General features: G+C 39.2%; 1 protein-coding gene across 5 annotated transcripts in view; it reads left to right on the forward strand.

Annotated features, from left to right (window-relative positions):
* Positions 1 to 19166, forward strand: part of LOC140474428 (uncharacterized) — a 32823-nt gene extending 13657 nt beyond the window's left edge. For all 5 annotated transcript variants that reach the window (XM_072567697.1, XM_072567701.1, XM_072567699.1 and 2 more), the window contains exons 3-5: positions 2058 to 2230; positions 8406 to 8572; positions 10034 to 19166. In XM_072567697.1, coding sequence (XP_072423798.1) covers positions 2058 to 2230; positions 8406 to 8572; positions 10034 to 10601 — 908 coding nt within the window. In that variant the 3' untranslated portion in view covers positions 10602 to 19166. The remainder of the gene's footprint in view (positions 1 to 2057; positions 2231 to 8405; positions 8573 to 10033) is intronic.
* The last annotated feature ends 5647 nt before the right edge of the window (positions 19167 to 24813 follow it).

A 24813-nucleotide genomic window follows, 5' to 3' on the forward strand; every position in this document is an offset into this window, starting at 1 on the left:
AGCAGTGGACCCGGCACCGATCCTTGCAGCACATCACTGGTCACAGGCCTCTGAAAAACAACCCTCCACCACCCCCTCTATCTCCTATCTTCAAGCCAATTTTATATCCAATTGGCTCACGCCCCATGGATTCCATGTGATCTAACCTTGCTAACCAGTTTGCCGTGCAGAACCTTGTTGAACACCTTACTAAAGTCCATGTAGACAACTCTGCCTTCATCAATCTTCTTTGTCACCTCTTCAAAAAAAACTCAATCAAGTTAGTCAGAGATGATTTCCCTTGTGCAAAGCCATGTTGACTATCCCTAATCAGTCCTTGTCTTTCCAAATGCATGTAAATTCTGTTCTTCAGAATCCCCTCCAACAACTTGCTCACCACTGACATCAGGCTCACTGGTCCATAATTCCCTGGCTTTTCCTTATCACTGTTCTTAAATAGTGGTACCATGTTAGCCAACCTTGGTCTTCTGCCATCTCACCCATGGCTACCGATGACATAAATATCTCTGCAAGGGATCCAGCAATCTCCTCCCTAGCTTCCCACAAAGTTCTGGGAAACATCTGATTAGATCATGAGGATCTATTCACTTTCATGCATTTTACGATATCCAGCACCACCACCCCTAATATGGACATTTCTCAAGACACCACTATTTATTTCCCCAATTTATTCAGCTTCCATGCCCTTCTCTACAGGAAGTACAGACGTGAAATACTTGTTTAGTATCTCACCCATCTCCTGTGTTTCCACACACAGCAGTTTTCTCTTAAATTGATTTGGATATTTGGAGAGAATTTGATGTGCTGAAGATTAGGTCCTAAATTACTTTATAAACAAAAACAGAAATTACTAGTAAAACTTAGGTCTGGCAGCATCTGTGGAGAAAAATCAGAGTTTATGATTCAGGTCCAATGACCCTCCTTCAAACCCTGAAATGTTCACTCTGGTTCCTCTCCACAGATGCTGCCAGACCTGAGTTTTTCTAGTAATTTCTGTTTTTGTTTCGGATTTCCAGCATCTGCTTTTGGTTTACTATTTCCTAAGTTAATTTAGTATTTTTCTAAACATCCATTCAAATTGAAATACCTGCAACAAATGCAATGCATTACTGAGGGCACACAGTAAAATAACAACTATTTGGTAGCATTCACTCACCATGGTTTGTGTTCTTACTTCACACTTCAAGAGACTATCTAAGCACAAATTGACTATTTTTGATATAAACCGTTATTACACTTTTTAAAAAAAAAATTAATTGACTGAAGCATTTTGGGAAGTCCTAACGGTACAAATAGCAGTCAATAAATGGAAGCTTATTTCTCCTTTGTTAGCTGCACTTATCTGAATCTACATTGGGTATTTTGTGTGTCGTTATAATTAGTTAGACTTGTTCCGATTGTTAACATCCATCGAATAAAGTCCAGGTTTGTTATCAGTTGTGGAGGATGGATAGATCCAGGAGGTGTTTGGGGGAGTATAGCATATCATCTGAGGTGCTGGAAGAGGCTAGCTTGTTGATTTCAGAGAACCAGTGAGAGGTGGGGTTTACAGAATGTGTTTGTTCAATAATCAGAAAGTTTGAATCATGAAAACACTTCACAATAATCAATTTGGCGAAATGTCTCACGATGTGAAACCAAGTCATGTAAACTACAGGGCCTAGAATTGATTTGATTCCTAATCAGTGAAAGTTACTCAATGGTAACAGTTGAGGTATTAGAATTGGTTCCAGTACTCTGGAGTGAGGGAGGAAAGTAAATGATTTTCTTATGTTTGTTCTTGACTAATAATCTCTGCTCAAGGGTTTGTACACTGTCTCTAGCATCTCTCAAAGAACAGCTAGTTCAGATTCCAAATGACAGCTCTAGAGACACTACTGAAAATTGTGTACCTCCAGAGGAAAGGCAAGAAACTTAGTCTAAGCTTCCATTTTTCATTCTTCTGTTGGATTGATATTTTCAAAACAATAATAAAAATTAGAATATTTTCCAGTATCTTAATATTGCCAGAGATGCATACCAGTTTCTGATTTCTCTTTGCTTTTTTTCTTCTAAAGGTAATTGTAGTAGATCAACCCAATATTCAGAAGATGATTTGCTCTGTAAAGAATCAGAAGTTCATCTTTTACCCACTAGTAGATTGGTGACAACCAAAAATAAAAATGAAACTGGAAATAAAATGAAGGAACAACAGATGAGCAGCAATTTTTCGCACTCTGTAGATATTCAGGTAAACACTATGTCATCTGCAAAGTCTAAAAAGGAAAGTTAGGACCTGTATTTTACTTCACCAATAGATGTAAAGCATGTATTTTTAAAACATTCAGGACTTGTTCACTGGGTTTTTATTTCATAACAACAGATAAAAATGTGTTAATATTATCTCTCATGACATTACTGACTGACTCTTGCTTATACAGTTCTGTGGGCAGAGGCAGCTTTTGAATACCTAGATTAGATAGTCATCCTCGACCTGAAAACCATACGTTAGTCAGCTACAAGGAGCTGTTCTCTTTTAACTGAATTCTGTTCCTGTATGCTTCCATCCAAGTTAACCAATTGAAGATCCAGACCAGGAATTTTTGGCTGAAAGCAATACAATTAGTTTTATTGTTGAGCTGTCTGATGTTGACTAATTTAGCGTAATTCACAAGAAACCTGGGACCACTGATTGATTTATAGCTGCACTGTATGTTTAGTTGACATTAACAGTCTTTTTAAAATTAACAATTAATAAGCATTGATTCCTTTCTTCTTGACCAAATCTGAGGGTGAACTCGACTATTTTACAGCTGTGGCATCCTATTTGACCTGTACAAGATTGGGTCCATATCACATCCATCAATATGCTTGCAACAATGTCTGTAATGTTGTCCATATCCACAGTTGTCCATGCTCACAGACAGTTGGAACATTCATCTATGTCCCTTTTATTATTTTTAAACCAAAGGTTCCCAAAGCTCACTTTATTTCCAAATCGTTACTGTGCATGAGGCCATTCAGCCCACAGTGTATTTACTGGCTCTCTGAACACTTTGATTCGCACCACCCTCCTGCCTTTTCCCTAAAACTGTACACAGATTTCCTGTTCAAATAGTCATCTAGTGTCCTCTTTAATGCCTCCAGTCTCTGTTAAAAGTAATATCAAAATTCATTTTTGGTCATCCCATGTTAATCTCCTCACACTCACTTTTTCCCCCCAGGACTATTTTACTTTCTTGATAAAGATGCTATATGATTGCAGACTTTTAATTTGAATTTGATATTCAGCTCTTGTGTTGTAGATGCACACAAATCTATTCAACTTTTTTCATGAAACAATTATAATGCGAAGATACATGTTTACATAACACAAGTTTAATAGTTTGGTGTATTAAATGATTTCTTTTAAAAAAGAAACAAAAAGTCTCAAACTCTGAATTTCTTGTTTACACTGAAATTTTCAGCAAAGTGTTTCATTTTTCATAACATCTAACCTCTTAGACTCTGTCTGGCTCTTTCTATGCCCATCAGATACAGGATCCTGTATGAATTAGACTGCCCTTGAGATGTAAAGAATCACCAGGGGATGGACCATTCACTCTTTTCCCCTGAAGGAGTCAGCCTGATGGTATTTTGGCATTTGAATACAGTAGCCTGGAGTAATTGATTCTCTGCACATCCAGAGCATGAGAGTCCTCATGAGTTTTGTACTCTCAGAAAGCAACAGTGAGAAGTGTATCTCTCCAGGTGAAAGGCCGGATAAGATTGTCTCCTACTCTGGATGGTGCATTGCACCTAATGACCTGATTAGTTTCAAATAGTTTGGAAAAGATAAACAACTGTCCCACAATAGGAACCTATAAAATGGGCTGAGATGTTGCTGATGAGAGAATGGCACAGCAGTCTGTTCCACTCCCACAACCACTTCCACCCCTCACAATTCCTCATGCATCACACCTGACATTACTTCTGCCCTTCACATCATCGCTGATGCCACATGCTCAGTGACTTCCGCCACCCGTACTGCCGTGGTCACCACCACTTCCGCCCCCACCAGCGCCACTCACCTGCATTCTGCTGACATGCCCCCCACAGACCCCACTGTGACTATCCCCACCCCCCAGAACCCCAAGGGGAACACTACCCCTGCTCATGACTCCACCCCCATTCCCCCCACCATCACACCTACTCCAGTTACAAGTTCGCCCCCATTCCCAGCTCTACGCCCACACCAGATCCCATCTCCCAGCCCTGCCGAGTTTTCACCATCCCCCCAGACCTCCCCCTCACTGAGGACGAACGATCAGTCCTCAGCAAAGGACTCACCTTCATCCCCCTCTGTCCATGCATCAATGAATTTAATACACGCCGTGACGTCAAAAAATTCTTCCATCGCCTCCGCCTCCGAGCTTACTTTCACCATCAGGACTCCCGCCCACCTTCCGAGGACCCCTTCACCCAACTCCAACACACTGCATCCACCTGGACACCCCACGCTGGCCTATTACCTGCCCTCGACCTCTTCATTTCCAACTGCCGCCGGGACACTAACCGCCTCAACCTGTCTACCTCCCTCCCCCACTCCAACCTCTCACCCTCACAACGCGCAGCCCTCCAATCCCTCTGCTCCAATCCCAACCTCACCATCAAGCCAGCGGATAAAGGGGGCACAGTGGTAGTCTGGCGCACTGACCTCTACAACGCTGAAGCCAAACGTCAACTCAAGGGCACCTCTTCCTACTGCCCCCTCGACCATGAACCCACCATCCATCACCAAACCATCATCTCCCAGACCATACAGAACCTCATCACCTCAGGAGACCTTCCAACCTCATAGTCCGGGAACCCCGCAATGCCCGGTTCTACCTCCTTCCCAAGATCCACAAGCCTGACCACCCTGGCCGACCCATTGTCTCAGCATGCTCTTGCCCCACTGAACTCATCTCTACCTACCTCGACGCTGTCCTATTCCCCCCTAGTCCAGGAACTCCCCACATACGTTTGAGACGCCACCCACGCCCTCCACCTCCTCCAAGACTTCCGTTTCCCTGGCCCCCAACGCCTCATCTTCACCATGGATATCCAATCCCTCTACACCTCCATCCGCCATGACCAGGGCCTCCAAGCTCTCCGTTTTTTCCTCTCCAGATGTCCCCAACAGTACCCTTCTACAGACACTCTCATTCGTTTGGCCGAACTGGTCCTCACCCTTAACAATTTCTCCTTTGAATCCTCCCACTTCCTCCAGACCAAAGGGGTAGCCATGGGCACACATATGGGCCCCAGCTATGCCTGTCTCTTTGTTGGCTACGTAGAGCAGTTGATCTTCCGTAATTACACCGGCACCACTCCCCACCTCTTCCTCTGGCTACATTGATGACTGCATTGGCACCACCTCGTGCTCCCGCGAGGAGGTTGAGCAATTCATCAACTTCGCCAACACATTCCACCCTGACCTAAAATTTACCTGGACCATCTCTGACACCTCCCTCCCCTTCCTGGACCTTTCCATCTCCATTAGTGACGACCGACTTGACACTGACATTTTTTTACAAACCCACCAACTCCCACAGCTACCTGGATTACACCTCTTCCCAGCCTACCTCTTGCAAAAATGCCATCCTGTATTCCCAATTCCTCCGCCTCCGCCGTATCTGCTCCCAGGAGGACCAGTTCCACCACAGAACACACCAGATGGCCTCCTCCTTTAGAGACCGCAATTTCCCTTCCCACGTGGTTAAAGATGCCCTCCAACGCATCTCGTCTACATCCCGCACCTCCGCCCTCAGACCCCACCCCTCCAACCGTAACAAGGACAGAACGCCCCTGTTGCTCACCTTCCACCCTACAAACCTTCGCATAAACCAAATCATCCGCCGACATTTCCGCCACCTCCAAAAAGACCCCACCTCTTTCCGCCTTCCGCAAAGACCGTTCCCTCCGCGACTACCTGGTCAGGTCCACGCCCCCAAACAACCCACCCTCCAATCCTGGCACTTGCCCCTGCCACTGCAGGAACTGTAAAACCTGCGCCCACACCTCCTCCCTCACCTCTATCCAAGCCCCTAAAGGAGCCTTCCACATCCATCAAAGTTTTACATCCACTAATATCATTTATTGTATCCGTTGCTCCCGATGCGGTCTTCTCTACATTGGGGAGACTGGGCGCCTCCTAGCAGAGCGCTTTAGGGCACATCTCCGGGATACCCGCACCAATCAACCACACCGCCCCGTGGCCCAACATTTCAACTCCCCCCTCCCACTCTGCCGAGGACATGGAGGTCCTGGGCCTCCTTCACCGCCGCTCCCTCACCACCAGACGCCTGGAGGAAGAACGCCTCATCTTCCACCTCGGAACACTTCAACCCCAGGGCATCAATATGGATTTCAACAGTTTCCTCTTTTCCCCTTCCCCCACCTCACCCTAGTTCTAAACTTCCAGCTCAGTAACTGTCCCCATGACTTATCTGGACTTGTTCTACCTGCCTATCTCCTTTTCCACCTATCCACTCCACCCTCTCCTCCTTGACCTATCACCTTATCCCCTCCCCCACTCACCCATTGTCCTCTATGCTACTTTCTCCCCACCCCCACCCTCCTCTAGCTTATCTCTCCACGCTTCAGGCTCACTGCCTTTATTCCTGATGAAGGGCTTTTGCCCGAAACTTTGATTTTGCTGCTCGTTGGATGCTGCCTGAACTGCTGTGCTCTTCCAGCACCACTAATCCAGAATCTGGTTTTCAGCATCTGCAGTCATTGTTTTTACCCCTAGAACCAACTGTCCAGTCTATTTCTTGCCAAATTGCATATCTTTGGGAATAAGCAAATCATGCAGGGCAAACGTCCACTGGAAAACTTGTAGAAAAGTTTCGTAATGTTTTCTTTCTTTGTACACATTGCATTTAAGTTTTTAAATTTTAACTTATTCACAGAATAAATTACTTGTTTACTTCTAGATGTCAGATCTATCATTAAACAACCTTTCTGTAATTCCCTAGAAACATCTCCTGTAACCCCAGTGATAGGTCTGCCACAATTTGAGAACTCCTTCAGTAGACTCAATAACCCCAAATACTGGTGGTTCCTTTACATCTTGCACCCTTCATTAACTAGGTCATATCCAAACCTATGCTCATACTCTAACTCATGGCAAAAGGGCACAGGCAATACGAAGTGACACCAACAGTAACCTGTCACTCCACCTGAAGCATGATGTTCCTTAAGTTAAACCACCACTCGTCGTCTCTCTAATGAGAGATCAACCCAGTGGTCTGGAGAACTATGGTGACTTCACCTTTAATTCACAGCAAGCTCTGTTCCATAATCCTTGTGGGCACTGTCCTGATTAGCTCCTGGAAATGCCTTGACTTTTCTACTTTTTGTTTAAAATTCACATCTTTATTTTCAAATCTCTCCATGACCTGGCGCCTCCCTGTTGCAATCACCTCAAGCACCAGAAACTTCTGAAATCCATACACGCCTCCCTGTTCTGATCTCTTGTGAATTTCCATTCTCATCACTCCTCCATTGGTAGGCATGCTTCAGTTGGTTAGGTTCTAAGCTCAGGAATTTTCTAAACCTTGCTGTCTTAAAGGCAAGAGAGGTAATCCTTAAAACCTTTTTTTTACCAGACTTTTCATCACCCTGTCCTCTTATCTCTTTAAAGTGTTTTGATGTCAAATGCTATTTGACAATTGTTCCTGTTCAGAGCTTTGGGTTGTTTTAACTCTATTAATTGCACTGTATAAATGTAATTTTACTTTAAATGATTATACGAACAGTTATGCAAATTGAATTTTGAGCTTGGGTAAAATTGTAAGAAATTTAGCACCATTTGTTTAGAAATGCATTTGCAAAGTTACCAGATGAATTTTAATAAGCCAGTGAGGCATTTTCAATTGGTGGATGTATAATATTGTTCCTAAAGTTGAGAGAGTTAGAAAGTTGCAAGGAAGGTTTTCATTTGTTCTTTCTAATCAGGATGAATAGCCATGTTTTGAGAAATAAGGATAACTAGAACCAAAAATCTTAACCATTTTTGTGCAAATCAACTGTTACAAGACAAGACGTCACCTTTTGCATCCCAAACTCCTTTTCAGTTAAAATTAATCTTGAAGTGAGAGTTGGCTTTGGTGATTAACCAATACAAAATTTAATTAGTGTTTTTTTTCTATCCTTGCCTTTTTTTTAAAAAATATAATGTTCATCTGTAATCTCTTCCAGTTTGTTGAAGGAGCTGGATTTTGATTTCTGTCTTATCTTTAATCTTTGCTGACTTTTTTTTTCAATATTTTCCTATTTTTGTTTCAGCTTTTACTTCCTTAAATCAACATATAAATTGTTCTAAAAGCTGTAAAATGTGTAACAACTGCTAGTAGCTGATATAATATTGTACTTATGAACTCACATTTTAATCGTTCTAGCACTGTGCAGACATCAGAGATACCAAAGGGCTCATTTGCAGTATTTGTGGGAGTACATTAAGCTGTAGAAGTTCTCTGGATAAGCACATGTTGATCCATTCCAGCAGAAAACCATATCATTGTGCAGTGTGTGGGCAGTCACTTGCAGCAAAGGACCACTTGCAAAGGTCAGTAGCCAATGATTAATGATAGTATTGTAAAAGAAAAAGTAGCAACAATGCTTATAATCAAGGTTTTACAATGAAATAATAGTTGAATGCTTGTTGTTTTTTGGGAATTAAAGCATCAAGCAGTTGGACCAGAATTTGCTATATTTATATATTTTTCTAAAAGAGGTTAATTGTACTGACTGTTCCAAACCTACAGATTAGGAGTAGCAGTAGATTTTCAATCCATCAAGCTCGCTCCATCATGACTCATCTGAGTGTGGCTACAACTCCGTATTTTGACTTATCCCAATGACCATAGATTCTTAACTAACGTGTTCATCTACTTCTGCCTTTTTAAAAAAAATTTAATGGACCTGCTGCCAGTGCGTTTTTGGAAAAGAATTTCAAAGATCACTCATCAGAGAGAGAGAGAGGAGTAAATTCTCCTCCATCTTGCTATTCATGAGTACTGTAAATAAAATAACATTAGTTGAGGAGTAGATGGACTGTTAAATGTAAATATTCCAAAAGCTGATAACCTTGCTGTTAAACATTTTACTTTTAAACTCACCATATGACATTAAATATTGTGCTTGCAAATGAGTATCCTTCAAATAACGTTCAATGTTAATGACTGCCGATAAACAATGTTGGCCCCAGAACACACTCGCTAGTAGTACTATGTCTGTTCGCCCCCACAGTGTGTGGGATCAAGAAGGCAGCTGACCACCGTCACCTCCAGAACTGTTGGGGATAGGATGGGCAATGAACACTGGCCCTAGCTAGTCACACCCATGTTCCCTTCAGTAAATTAAAAACGATTCCTATTCCTTTTTAAGGTTTCTGAATTTTTTTGGAGGTTTTAAAAACTTTGAAGTTTTAAAGTTGTGCTAGGTCATGAGGGAAAAAGAAATGTATTTCTCGTGCCTTTTGTGATGTTAGACTGCCTCAAAACACTAATAGGTGAATGGAATACTTTTGTAGTGTGCAGGAAAATTAAAAGAAAAAGAAAACTGTCTCCTTAAATTTGATCTGATGGAGATGCAAAGAGTTGTAAAAATAGTATTAATTGTGCAATATCATGAAGGTGATGAATTATGCTGCGACATAGTTTTATGGGTTTCAGGATAACTGCATCTACCATCCACATTATCATTGGAACACAGTACAATCACAGTGGGTTAGATTTTGTTGCAAAAAGTGAACGATACGGTGAAAAATATTGAGTGTAAATTATTTTGCTTTTCTACTGTTCAAAAGTATTTAAGATTACCATCTTTATTATTGATCTTGAATTCGATCTATTTTGTACAGAATATTAACTTTTTACTTTCTGTGCACTTAATGTACTTTAAAAGTAAGAGTTATATTTCTGGACATTGTCATAGATGTGTTGTTTTAGAAGTATGGGAATTTCCTTGTTTAAATATTAAAGTCATACATTCTCCCTGACATTTGCTTGGGATGTTGAATTTACAGTGTGAAGTTGCCAGCAGGACAATCTGATATCAGTGATAACACTGAGAAGACTTCTGTACCAGAAGAAGCAGGACCATTCTGGAATTCCATGGTAGCTGTGGGGATGCTGTTTGTCTGTGAAACATGTGTTGCTTACAGAAATCTCTTTGAGGCTCAAGAGACCTCCGTCCATAAATGGATGGCCCGGAGGCAGAATGAGCCTCTGCATGTTCGTGTGCAAAGACTAGAGCGTGAACGGACTGCAAAAAGACTTAAACGTGCGAATGAATCAGCAGATGAAAGGGAGATGAGGAGGCTGAGAGATCGTGAGGCCAAACGTCTTCAGAGAATGCAGGAGTCAGAAGACCAGAGGACAAGAAGGTTACAACGTGAAAGAGAAGCTATGAGATTGAAAAGGGCAAATGAGACTCCAGAAAAACGGCAGGCAAGACTCATAAGAGAGAGAGAAGCAAAAAGAATAAAAAGACGTTTGCAGAAGTTAAATCCTAGTCTATCAGTTCATATTTCTCAGAAATCAATACCAGAAATGAGCTCATTCCAGCTTCATGTTGCTTGTCCCAATCTATAAAATTAATATATAGATAAGTAAATTTGACTTTATTTTTGCTCTGAAACAAAATCTATCCCAGCGTTCCACCCAGTATGTGAGAGATTTTCATTGGAAATACGGTAACGGTGCGGAATAGAAGATACAAAATAAGCAAGTTATTGTAGCTGTGTAGTCGTACAATCTACAGTAACTTGTATAAAACTTTACAAAGTCGCACTTTTTAAAGAACCAATGATCTCAATCTCCAGTGAATCTCTGTTCTTTGTGTATTTCTGTTGACTGGAATTATGTGGCTCATTTTCTTAGCTGTTACATTAAATTATTTTACTGCACTTTTTCAAAACAAAATTGTTCTCTAAATCTTGTGTTGAATTCTTCCTTTACTTTGTTACTCAGACTTTGTCAGGGATATTTCACAGTAAGATCACAGAAGGCAAATGAGATTTCAGTTTTAAGGCAAGCTTGGTAGACGACATCTTGGTTGACATCATATTGGCTTTAGATCAGTGCTTTCGACATTCCCTTATAATTGAACAGTGCACTTAGCTAATCATATATATGATCAAAATTTGGACTTTTGAGAATGAGAGGCCTTTTACTTTTAGATGTCATCAAGTCTATATACACTGCAATTATTTTTGATTACCATCAAGGCTAGTGTAAGTATTATCACAGCGGGAAACTTGCATAAGAACAAAACTTTTTATTAGTCTGATGTATGAAATTGTTGTGGTTTAATGGCAACCAGTATGGTAGAGTTCATCCAACTCTTCCAAATACTGCTAACGCAATTATGCTTTGAATGTGATAAATGTTGACAGCAACATTGAAAACATACTGTGGTTGGAATCACCAACCTGATAAAATTCAATCTTTCTTATACTTTAATTGAATACGCAATTGCTTGAACCTTGAATTTTTTTCACAAGATCCTTGAACCTGTACATGAAACATGCTGCTTCATGTGAAGAATTATGTCTTGAGCATCAAGATGCTAATATACTTCAATAAAGGCATTAGCAGATAAATATCTCAATTAAAATCAATTCAATAGTATTTCACTTCCTAAGTTAACATTTAAATGTTATTAGGTTATACTTAACACTATTAAACATGTTGCTTTTTTTCAAGTACTAGACTTCATGGAGTAAACTTGTTTTTGTAGAGCTACAGAAACATTTAATTTAAAATTAAATACTAATTCAACCCTTCAATGTTTTTGCCAATACTGTGCCATTCAATATAATCATACTTGATTATCCAACCCAATATCCTGTCCCTGCTTTCTTCTCATACCCTTTGTTCCCTTTAGTCCAAAGAACAATTCCTAACTGCTTTAACACATCCAATGCTTTAACCTCAACTGCTCTCTGTAGCAGACAATTTCACAGGTTCACCATTGTCTGAGTAAAATAAATTTATCATCATCTGAATCCGAAATAGCCTAGTGTATATCTTTAAACTAACTCTTGGTTCTGGACGTTCTGCACATTGCTGCATTTACCCTGTCTAGTTCATACACAACGCCATCCCAACTAATTTTTCTGAATTCCAGTGAATTCTGCCCTAACCGATCCAGGTTCTCTTCATATGTAGGTCCTATCATCCCAGGAACCGCTATGGTAAAACATTGTTGCACTTTCTCCATAGCCAGAACATCCTTCCCCAAGTAAGGAGACCAAAATTAGGATCTGCTATCACCAAGTCTCTGCACAATTGCAGCAAGACAACCCTATTCCTGTACTCAAACCCTCTCAATGAAGACCAATACACCATTTGCCAGCTCCACTGCCTTCTGCAACTGCACCCTTGCTTTCAGTGACTGATGTACAAGGGCACCCACATCACCTTTTACTTCTCCACTTCCTAATCTATTGCTAATTAGGTAATCTGCCTTCCTGTTTTTGATACCAAAGTGGATAACCTCACATTTATCCATATTATACTTCTGTCATGCATTTGCACACTCACGCAATTTGTCCAAAACAGAGTGAAACATTGCTACTCACAGTTCACCATCACATCCAGCTTCCCTCATTGTCTGCAAATTTGGGGATTCCACATTCCGTTCCCTCATCTAATTCATTAATTTATAGCTGGCGAACAAGCACTGATCACTATACCCCACTAGTCACTGCCTGTCACTCAGAAAAAGACATGTTTATTCCACCCTTTGTTTCCTGTTTGCCAACCAATAATCTAGCCATGTTAATACAGTACCCACAATCCTATACACTTTAAGTTTATATGGAAATCCCTAATGTGAGACGTCTGTGAAACTTAGGAAAATCTAGATCAGCCACATCGATTGGCTCTCCCTCATCAATTTTGTTAGTTAATTCTGCCAGTAGTTTTGTCAAGCATGGATTTCCCTTTCTCCAATCCAAGCTGATTCTTTGATTCAAGTCACTGTTTTCTAAGTGTTCTATTATTGAAGCTTTTATAACCAAATCTAATATTTTCATTACTACCAATGTCTGGCTAGCCAGCCTATATTTTTCAGTATTCTTTCTATATCCTTCTTTATGTATTGGTGTTATTTAATTCCTTTAATTCATAGGAACTGTTCCAGAATCTTAACAGGTGACCACCAATGGATCCACTATTTCTAGGACTGCTTCCTTAAATACTCTGGGATGTAGCTTATTGTGCCCTGGGGATACATTAGCCTTTAATCCCATTAATTTCCCCACTATTTTGGTTTCCTTCAGTTCCCCTCACTCACTGGACACTATGTTCCCTGATATTTTTGGAATGTTATTTTTTTCCTTTTTAAAAAAATGTACAGGTCATTCTGTTATAATGTGACTTTCATCAATGTGAATTTGCAGTAGCATGATTGATGAATTGGGAGCGCTGTTTCTACAGCACAAACTTTTAAAACATGTGTTGGCTGTAATGCCATTACAGCACCAACACTAAGTGCACTGTTTCTAAAGCTTTTTTTCATAACACGGGGTTGCACAAGAATGCAAACATTGTGTTATTGAAGAAATGTATTTATGGGCAAAATATTCGATGTTGGAAATCTGAAACAAACAATGCTGGAGTAGCTGAACGGGTCTGACAGCATCTATGGAGTGAGAGAAAGTAAATGTTTCAAATCTGGTCTGACTTCTTCAGAACTACTTGCAGTTCTGAAGAAGTCAGACCAGAATCGAAATGTTAACTTTTTTTTTCTCCAAACGTGTATTTCATTAGTTTGCCATCTCTGTTCCCCATTATAATCTCCTCTGTGTCTGAGAGACACCTATGTTTGTCTTCACTAATATTTCTTTACAGAAGTTTTTTGCCATCAGTACCTTCTATTCTATTTTGGCTATCTTAATCAATGTTTTTGTTTTGCTGGGAGCAATTTAGATTGCAGTGTTCAGGTCTGTTTTTTTTTTAAAGTGTTTAGCCAATTTGTTTGCCCCTTTGATTAATATTATCCCTAATTTCCCTCATTAACCATGGTTGAGCACCTTTTCTGTTTTTAATGTTGTGTTCGACATGAATGGACACTACTGCATTTCCTTCTTGCACTCTTTAAATTTTTGCCATTGCCTATCCATTGTCACCCTTTTAAGTCACATTCTAGCCAGTTTGTATCTCATACCATCAGAGTTTCCTTTATTTAAATTCTCTCTAGTCTCAAAATCCACCACATCACTCTTCATCTTAATGAAGGATTCATCATATTGTGGTCACTCATTCCTAAGAGATCTCAGCTAGGTTGTCAATTTGTCCTTCCTCATTGCACAATACTCAGTCTAGGATGGCCTGTGCTCTAGTTGGTTCCTCAGTGTATTGATTGAAAAGCATTCCAGGAATTCCCATGCTGATGTATTACTGATTTGATTTGCTCAATCTATATTCCGATTCAAGTCTCTCGTAATTACAGCTGACCCTTTATTGCTTGTCTCTCTCACTTCCTGTTTGGTACCTTCCCCAATATTAATGCAACAGTTTAGGTGTTGAAAGAGTGTCCCCACTATCATTTTCTACTCCTTGGCATTTCTAAGCTCTCTCCATACAGATTTCACTTCATCAGACTATTATGCTAAATTAGGGAGAGTAGTAGATTGAAGGAAGAAATATCCAAATTGGCTTTTTTTTAAAAAAGCAGTGGACCTGAGGATTGGATGCAATTTAGGGTTCAGTAAAGGAGGACAAATGGATCACCGTTGCATTCATTTCCTCTTTAACCAGCAGTGCTACCCAAATCCTTTTTCCTTTTTTGTCTATCCTTTCTTTAGATGTTCATTCCTGGTCACTCTGCAGCTATGTTTCTATAATCCCAACTATATCACAACCATTTATATCTATTTGTGTGACTATTGCATCTACTTAGTGAAAAGTTAATCTCATATACACTTTCTTAAAACGATTGTGCATCTAGTTTATCAGAGTTAGATTCTACGAATGTGGTATTATCCTATCTTTTAATATCAGTAATATTAGTTTAATGTGGGACTTTCTAATGAGAAAGATACTGAGTGAAGTTGGACCAAGGCACTCCTTGATAGGATTGTCTTTTGTATACCTCTATTGCAGTTACAAATTGAATATTATAATTTTCATGGAAAATAGACAGCCCTATAACTTTATCTTCGAAGACCAAATATTTGAAGATACAGTTTACTGTGTGCTTTGGATTGAGCTTTGTCACAAATTTATTAGAGTTCTACACTTAATTTGAAACAAATATATCCACAAATTTCAAATCCTGTTGCTAGTGACATTTTGCTTCATTGGGAAACCCAATTTATTTATTCTGAATTGTATGTGACCTAATGCATGTCAAGGCACTTAATTCGTATCCATCACAGTATGATGCAATCTCATTGCATTAATGTTTACTTGCGGAAATAAATTTTAATCTATTTAATCAAGTTGTAACAGTCACTAGCTAAACATATCCCTTGAACTATTTCTTTTGTCCACAATAGATCACTTTTAAATTTAGAAATGCTAGTACATCTTTTTAAAAAATCTTTAAATGATTTGTACGACTTAATGTAACTATTTAATTTAAAAATTGCAACAGTTTTTGCACAAAATATGATGCAAGTCTGAGAGAATTGGATTTTGATGTCTGTTAGTTTGCATTTATTGAATTGTAGTAGTGTAGAATTTTGAACACTGGAACATAACTTCATTGATTTCCTAAATGTTGGATCTTAGCCCCACAGATGAAAGTTGTCTATCTTTTGGGAAGTAATTTTGTAAATTTGTAAACTATTGGAAGCACTTCTCAACAATTCTTACAATGAAATTACTTATTTTAAAATGTTAACAGTTTTGTTAGAAATGTTTGCAGTGGACAATGGTAGGTACGCTCTGTGGTGGTGTACTGAGCGATACAGGAATATCTCAGATCAAAAGATAACATCCTACAGATGCTAAAAATCTTAAAATAAAACAGGTAGGCCTATCCCTGGTTTGTACTGAGTTAGTTGACCACTGCCAGTTTCAGTAAATAGTAATTTACCACCTTTCTGACAAGGGAATCTTGGGTAAGGATCCTTTGGAAATTGGGAAGGACCAAATTAGGTTCAGTCACGATGCACAATGTTAAGTCACAATATGATTGTATCCCTCTGACTTCAGCAAAAGGGTGTGTGTTGAGGCAGTAGCTACTTGCTTACCAAAGAAGTAATCTTTCTAACTAGTTTAATGTGGTTGCCCCAAGATGTTTTATAAATATTAAAAGCTTAATATTTATTATGAAAAGATAGAATGTGGCTTTTAACTTCAGTGAAGACTCCTCCACTGTTGCTAAATTATCGAACTGCTTATCTGACATCCAATACTGGTTGAGCAGAACTGTCTTCCAATGTTGGAAAGACTGAAGACCTGTTAGGTCCCCACTTCATAACTCTGTTCCCTTGCTGCTGACTCCATCCTCTCCTTAGGAACTGAGAGAGATTGAAACACTGTGTTCACAACCTCTGTATCAAATTTGATCCAAAATGAATTTCTGTTCTTTGCCTGTCATCACTAAGACAATGTATTTTCACATCTGTCAACAATGCCACACATCACCCCTGGCTTAGCTCACCTACTGAAACCCTCATTTTTTTTTTTGTCTTAGTTGTTGCTAGATTCAATTGTTCCAATGCATTTTTGCCTATTCCAATGCACACCTGACCAACCTCCCACATTTTATCCTCTGTAAACTTGTGGTCATTCGAATACTCCGCTTCCTGTGTTTTGACTTGGAGCAAGTTCCCCCTTATCCTGTGTTCGCTGACCAATGATGAAGCAGCATTTTGAATTTAAAACTTTCATCCTTGTTTTCAAATACTGCTATGGCCCCATCATTCCCTATCTGTTATCTCCCATCCCACAACACTTTGAGAGGTCTTTACTCCTGTAATTCTTACATCTTGTGTATGCACAATTTTAATTGTTTTAGCACTGGAGGCCACATCCGCATTGTTTAGGTTCCAACATCAGAAATACCTTGCATGTCTTGCTCTCTGTCGTCTTTGAAACACTGCTTAAAATAAACTTTTCTGATCATGCTTTAAGTCAACTGATCTAATCTCTTTTTGCAGCTCAGTGTCATATTTTGTAAAGCCACATTGTGCAGCTTGGGACATTTCATTATTTTGAAGATGCTGCATAAGTTATTGTAAACAGACCAAAATTTCAGTAATTCCATAATCCTGTAAAGAACTAATACCAGTTTCTATTATAGTTCCTTCAGATTGTTTGTACTTTATCATATTGCTCAGAATAATTTTGCACTAACAATTTTATATTAATTTGCATATTTTTTATATTTGCAGGTGACGTGAGACTTAAGTCTTGCAAACAGTGAGGAAGATAGTGTAATAGACTTAGAGGACATAGGCTGGTGGATTGGACAAATGAAATTCAACACTAGAGAAGTGCGAGGTGATACATTTTTGTAGGAAATATTAGAGGTGAGAGAGTTAGGAGTGTTCATGCACAGATCTTTGAATGTGGCAAGATAGATTAATAAAGCAGCTAATGAAACACTTTATGCTTTATAGAAGCATAAAGTTCCAAAGCTAGGAAATTATGTAAACATAATCTTCGAGTTAAACTTTACTTCCAGACACTATACTTTAGAAAGACCGTGAAGCTTGGAAAGGTTAGAGATGAGATTTCTTCGAATGAGCTTCAAGGATGAAGGAGTGCAGTTACTGGATAGAATGGAGCAGAAAAGATTGCGGAGATTTGATAGAGATGTATAAAATCAGTTTTAACAATGTAAATATTTTCTATTCTCTAGCAGAAAAGTTGTGAATTGGAAGGCAGATATTTATTGTGATTGGCAGAAGAACCAGACACAATATGGGGAAAGGTTTTCTTGCACAGTAAGTTAAGATAGAAATGCATTGCCTGGTAGGTGACCAGTAAACCTATATCCAGTGTCCATCAAAAGGCAATCTGTGCTACATTTTAAGGAGAAAGTGGCAGGGATATGGGGAAGGAACTAGGCAATGGAACTAGCTGTTTCTCAAATGAGCTAGCACAGATCTGATGGATCATATGGCTGCCTCCTGAGTCCTTCTATTGTCTAATTTTTATCTTATGCCTTTTTAGTTTACTATGCTTTTTACAAAAAAAAACTGAATCAAATTGGGTCCCTTCAAAAATCTTTCTTTGGTCCAGGCAGTAGATTTTGTGGTAAAATTAATTAGAATAGGTTAAGTATTTGAAATATTTTACATGCAGAGAATTTCATGTATTGGTTTATAAATCTGTGCCATTGTTTAAAACATTGGTCCTTAAGAATTAGTAATTAGAATAATTATGTTGATTCAAAACTTCTGACAACCCATTGCTTGCTGTATCATTTTTCCCCCTTTCTTGCAAAACTGATAATGTTCAATTTACTTATTATTTCCTTTCTTGATTATTTGATTTTTATTGAGACTGTATCCCTAAAGTTCTTCACCTTGGGTTCATAATTTGATTAATGGCTAAGAAAAGACATGCCAGAGCTTTCCATTTTGTAAGAAATATTAGTGCAAAGGGAAATGGGTTGACTGAGTATGACTGGAGAGAACAAGTAATTGGCAAATGTGCTCAGAGTCCCCTTTGCCAATCAGTCAACACTCTCCTCTTGTACAGTTTCCGAGATGATTTTGTTTAAATTGGCATTCCTTGTAAATTATCCTGATGAGTGCAAGACAAAAATCTTAGACAATCCATCTTTTTTCAGTAACTCACTTTCTGTATTACAAAATGACAATTTGACTAATGTTAAAATCTGAATCAACAGTAAATCTCTTTCTGCAAAGAGGAAGGTCAGGTTACTTTGAATACATTCCAAAAACTGTCGTATCAAAGTAAAAATGAAATTTCCGCCAAGTCACTTGGTTTAATTCTGAATCACCGTTGTGCTGATGTTTAATTGCCCTTTATGCAAAAATTATTCTACTTGGAACATTTCTAGTTCTAACTACTTACAGAACATGCCTGTGTTTTCTTTGTTTTGTGTGAATTTGTTTTGAAAGAAGTAGCCTAGAATTTCATATATTCAAGACCTCATACAATATATGCTGTCTTATTACAAATGCTGATGTCCAATAAAGTTTGATTTTAAGATCTCTGAAACAAAAACAGATTTTTGTCTTGTTCTAATTTCTTCTTGCATAGAGGGAAGAAAAAGCAACTTGGAATATCGTGCAAGTAATCATCTTTGCTGTTTGTTCATGGAATGTGATAGCGTTTGGAGCACATGGGAAACTATATCCCATACCCTTGGACTGTGATACCTCAGTTCTAGACTCCTTAGTCATTGGGAACATCCTTTTTGCTTTTATTCTGTCTAGTCCTGTTAGAATTTTATAGGTTTCTGAGATTCATTGCTCAATCTTCTAAACTCTAGTGAATATACTCATAACTGATCTAGTCTCTGTCTATACATCTGTTCTGCTATCTCAGGAATCACTCCCTCCCGAAGATTTTTCCTTGGATATGGAGATTAAAACTGCATACAATATTCCAGTCATTTATATATTCACGAAAACCAAGCATAATTGCAACAAGGCATTCCTGCTCTGTACTTGAATTCTCGCCTTATGAAGGCCAATGTACCATTTAGCTTCTTGATCAACTGCAGTGATCTTTCTACAACTCTGCCCAGGTCGTCTTGAACCTCCCCCTTTCCCAATCTATTGCCATTCAGTTAATAAGCTGTTGTCTATTATTTTCTACCAAAATAGGTAACTTGATACTTATTCACATTTTACTTAAACTGCCATGTATTTGCCCATTCATTCAACTTGTCCAAATCACTGAAGAGTGTCTGCATCATCTTTGCAGCTGGCACATCTGCCCAGTTTTGAACATTTACAAACCTGGAGATATTTCATTTAGTTCCCCCCTCTAAATATTAATATATTGTAAATAGCTTTTTGGGAAATAGGGGCTCCATTTACATTCTGATTAACTCATTTATACATTAACGATCTAGTTATTGTGTAGTTAGGAAGGCAAATGCAATGATGGCATTTGTATTGAGGGAACTTGAATATAAAAGCAGGGATGAACTTCTGAGGCTCTCTATAAGGTTCTGATCAGACCATATTTTGGAGTATTGCATGTAGTTTTGGGCCCCAGGGCTCAGGGAAGGATGTACTAGCCCTGTTCAGAGGAGGTTCATGAGAATGGTCTCAGGAATGAAAAGCTTAACAGATGATGAACATTTTAAGGACTTTGGCTCTATATTCTGTAGAGTTTAGAAGGATGGCAGGGGGTGGGGGAAAGGTATCTAATTGAAACATACACAATTCTGAATGGCCTCAACAGAGTAGATATTGGGAAGATGTTTCCATAGGTAGGAGAGACTAGGACCTGAGGGCAGAGTCTTCAAGTAAAGGGAAAACCTATGGAATGCATTGCCAAAGAAGGCTGCCGAAGCCAGGTCATTAAGTATATTTCAGACTGAGATAGGTTGTTGAGTATCAAGGGCATCAATGGTTATAGGGAGAAAGCGGGAGAATGGGTTTGATAAACTTATCAGCCATGATTGAACACCAGAGCAGACTTGATGGGCTGAATGGCTTAATTTCTCCTCCTATATCTTTTGATCTAATAGTCTTATTCTATTAGGTGCAGTCAGGTAGTCACAATATCTTCTGTAATTTAGCACAGTGGCTCAGTGGTTAGCACTGCTGCCTCACAGCACCAAGGACTTGGGTTCAATTCGCGCACTGGGTGACTGTGTGGAGTTTGAACGTTCTCCCTGTGTCTGCGTGGGTTTCCTCCGGGTGCTCCGGTTTTCTCCCACAATCCAAAGATGTGCTGGTCAGGCGAATTGGTCATGCTAAATTGTCCATAGTGTTAGGTGCCTTAATCAGGGGTAAATATAGGGTAGAGGAATGGGGCTGGGTGGGTCACTCTTCGGAGGGTCGGTGTGGACTTGATGGGCCGAAGGGCCTGTTTCCAAACTATAGGGAATCTAATCAAATCATATGTAGTATTTGGGCTTGCTCAGAAGCACCATTAGAATTCATTAGTATACTCAGTAATTATTACCCCTCCAATGTCTTGGACACTACATACTGTAAATTGATGCAATATACAACCAGTCCTGTGGAATCCTAGTGAAGAATATAGATTTTTTTTTCAAATTGACCTATTCAAATATAATAAAACACATACCTGAGACAGGAAGCTAGTTAAGATCATAAATTATAAATCTTAATATTCACTGCTTGAGTTAACAAACAGGAGGACCCCATTAGGCTGACAGTGATCCAAACATCCAGGACTAATGAGATGAAGCCTGCTTATTGATAAAGATATAGTCAGTGCTGCTATAATGCATAATTGCAACACCATTTCAGCTAATGGGGCCAGAACCATGTTATTAACCAATACACGCTTTAACAGTTTATGCTTTCGAAATAGTGTTCCCAACTCATCAATTGTATTCTAGCGAATTCGCATTAACAAAATGCACATTATAGCAGAATGACCTGTACATGATGCAAGTGATCAATGACAAAATGGACTGTGACCAGAAGTAAGAACATTTTAAAGAAATATGAAGATTAAAACTATAAATTCCTACTTTGTTTCGGAGCAAAACCTTGAAGAAACACTGCCAATGTAAGTGTATCTCCAGCAAATGCTTGTAAATAAGTTTTTAAATTTGTTGAACCTCAAGAGTTGAAGTGGCTGTATAAACCACAATAATTTGGTGTTGAGTAAGGTCCTTGCAGTATCAGTAACTCCAAAGGATGGATGAATACATTTCATCACCCATTGGTAAGGAGATCAGTGTTTGAACGAGGCAGCTGTTAAATTGATTGGAAGATCCAGACAGTAGTTCTGTGGTTGCAGTAGTTAGTGTGTAGAGCCAGGAATATGGTTCTGTTTTTCTGGTAAGCATCATGATGCAATTGTTCTCAGGATAGATATTTCCCAATCAATCTGTTCAGAGATATTGTTACATACCTCTGAAAGGGACACTACCACTGCATTGTATAAGCCTTAAACGGAAGTGAAGAGATTAATGGCTGTAGGGTAACTGGGCAGACTAGGGAGAAAACTGCGAGGTAAAACATTTGGGTTTGTTTTTCCCTACTGAGAGAGTTAGTTGCACATTTGGGTTTGTTTTTCCCTACTGAGAGAGTTAGTTGCATAAAATAGGAGCAGCTGTTTCCTGAAGCGAGAACCATCGGACGAAACAGACAGAAACTTAGTCTAGGGACCTAAAGAGGGTCTCAGCAAATCCTTGTAAGGTAAAAATAAGATTCTGAGTAAAATAAGCAACACCTGCGAGCTGTTGTGAACTCCAGAAAGGCGCAGAGTGGTGGCACAAACAGTCACAAATATATGGAAGATATTGTGCTATGGGTAAACAATCATACAACTTGTCAGTTAGGACAGACAGATGTTAATAATATAACAAAAAACACTGGAATTAAAACTCAGTATTTAAGGAGGAAGGTTATGAGTAAAACTGACTCCCAGGAAGACTTCTGAGATGTAGATTGGGGCACTTCACTGTGCTGACAAACATAAATTCACTGTCTCTGATCAAAACCTTGTTAAGATAGTGTATGAAACAATTCAGAAATTGAAAGGGAAGTTGAATGGGTAACTGGTACCAATTCGGAAGTAGAGTCATATCAGACTTGAAATGTTAATGCTGTTTCTCTCTTCTTTGCTGCCAGACCTGCTCTGCCACTCCAGGATTTTGTTTGTTTCAGATTTATAGCTTCAGTAGCATTTTGCTTTTATTAACATATATTGGTAACCTTCTGATATTATAAATCTCTATGTTGAATTTATATTGAAGAGACACCATGAAAGAAGACTGCCAAATGTCTATCCAGCATAGGTTTGTGAATAGTCTTTAAATGTGGAATCTTACAAGACTCTGTGATTGGTATAAAGTACAACATGTTTGACAAACTGTTGAAGCTACAGTTAATACATTTCCATTAGAAGTGTATAAATGTGGATGATAACCAATTTCTATCTATCTTACTGTATGTAAAATTTAAATCTCCAATTATTTGATTAAAATTTGATATAATGTTGATTACAATAGTAGCCATTATCATTTTCCCAAAATATTAGTTCCTGAATCTATGCAGCCTGAAGACTCCACATTCATTGTATGGAATTCATTGCTTTAATGACTTCAAATTTTCTTCACTCCTGGGTTGCAGGTTTTAAAAGAATTTTCACTCTCCATTGCAGCCCCTTCATCCCTGAATCAGGAGATCATAGAACCATACAGGACTTTTGGTCCATCAAATCTGTATTACCAAAACTATGAAACTGCCACTTTCTAGCAATGGACCCATTGCCTTGTACATTATAATGTTACAAGTACTCATCCAAATACTTTTTAAAAGCTGTGAGGCTTCCTGTCTCAACCATCCTTCCAGGCAAATGCATTCCAGACCCCGCCACCTTCTGGGTGAAATCCCTTTTAAACATGCCTTTCATTTCAAAACTGTGCCCCTTTGTAATTGATCCTTTCATTGAGGGCAACAGCTGCTGTCTATTCACTTTATCCATGCCCCTCATTCTGATACACCTCTATAAGATATTCCCTCAACCTTCTTTGCTCCAAAGATAACAACCTGAGCTTATCCATCCTCTCTTCATCACTGAAATGCTCCATCCCAGGCAATGTCATGGTGAGTCTTCTCTGTGGCAGCTCCAGTGCATCCTCACATCCTTCCTATGGTGTGGTGGCCTGAACTGCATGCCCCCTCCCCACTCCAAATTGGCAGATGGAATCCCAATAAAAGGCTTTCCCAGCAACTGACTCACCTTGCTCCTTCAATTACAGACATGTTTGCCCACCCACACCAACCCCCCCCCCCCCCCCCCAAATGTTACTGCGGATAGGTTCATCAATCAGCAGTAGCATAGGAGAGAACCAGTCTTTGATTGGAAGAGCAGCTATTCTCTGATTTGGTACATTCTACTGACAGAAAATTTTCTTTGGTCACCTCTATTTGAATTTTGCTCCTGTTTTTCAGATATCAGGGATGAATTTGCCACTAACCCATGTACAGCAAACTTTGTAATGTATGAACTAGTAATGTATGAACCAGCACATGCAATAAATCGGCAAAAGTTATAAATGTGAAATACTGGAAGCTTATTATCACGATCTCCATGATGTCCAAATAGTCAGCTGAGACTGCAAATGAGAAAGCTGTTTGCTGGTAGGTTTTATTTAAGACAAAGTTGTGTTATTATTTATGCTGTAAATGAAGTATAATAGTGTGTAAAGGACATTACCAAGTGCTTTTTTAAAATATTGATTATGTGGAGCTCTTGATCAACCAGAATACCTTAGGTGCCAGTTAATAAAAAGTTTGATGTACTTTGAGTGCTGGCTGATTCCCGTACCCTGTATTTACCCCAACTAATGTGCCTAACACTATGGGCAATTTAGCATGACTAATTCACCTGATCTGCTCACCTTTGGATTGTGGGAGGAAACCGGACCACCCAGAGGGAACCCATGCAGACAGTTGCTCGCAGTGTCAACTAGGCCTGTTATTGTGTTGCAGTGGTAGTGTCCCTACCTTTCAACAAGGAGGATTAGGTTCAAGTCCACCTGCTACAGAAATGTGGCAGAATATGTTTGAATAGGTTGATTTAAAAATATCTTGACTTGGTCTGTATTTACTTGAGTTTAGAAGAATGAGAAGGGATCTCATTGAAAAGGTAAACATTCTGAAAGGGCCGGACAGACTGGATGCAGGGATGATGTTCCCCTGTCTAG

This window comes from Chiloscyllium punctatum, unplaced genomic scaffold, assembly GCF_047496795.1.
Source record: "Chiloscyllium punctatum isolate Juve2018m unplaced genomic scaffold, sChiPun1.3 scaffold_994, whole genome shotgun sequence".
Lineage (NCBI taxonomy): Eukaryota > Metazoa > Chordata > Chondrichthyes > Orectolobiformes > Hemiscylliidae > Chiloscyllium > Chiloscyllium punctatum.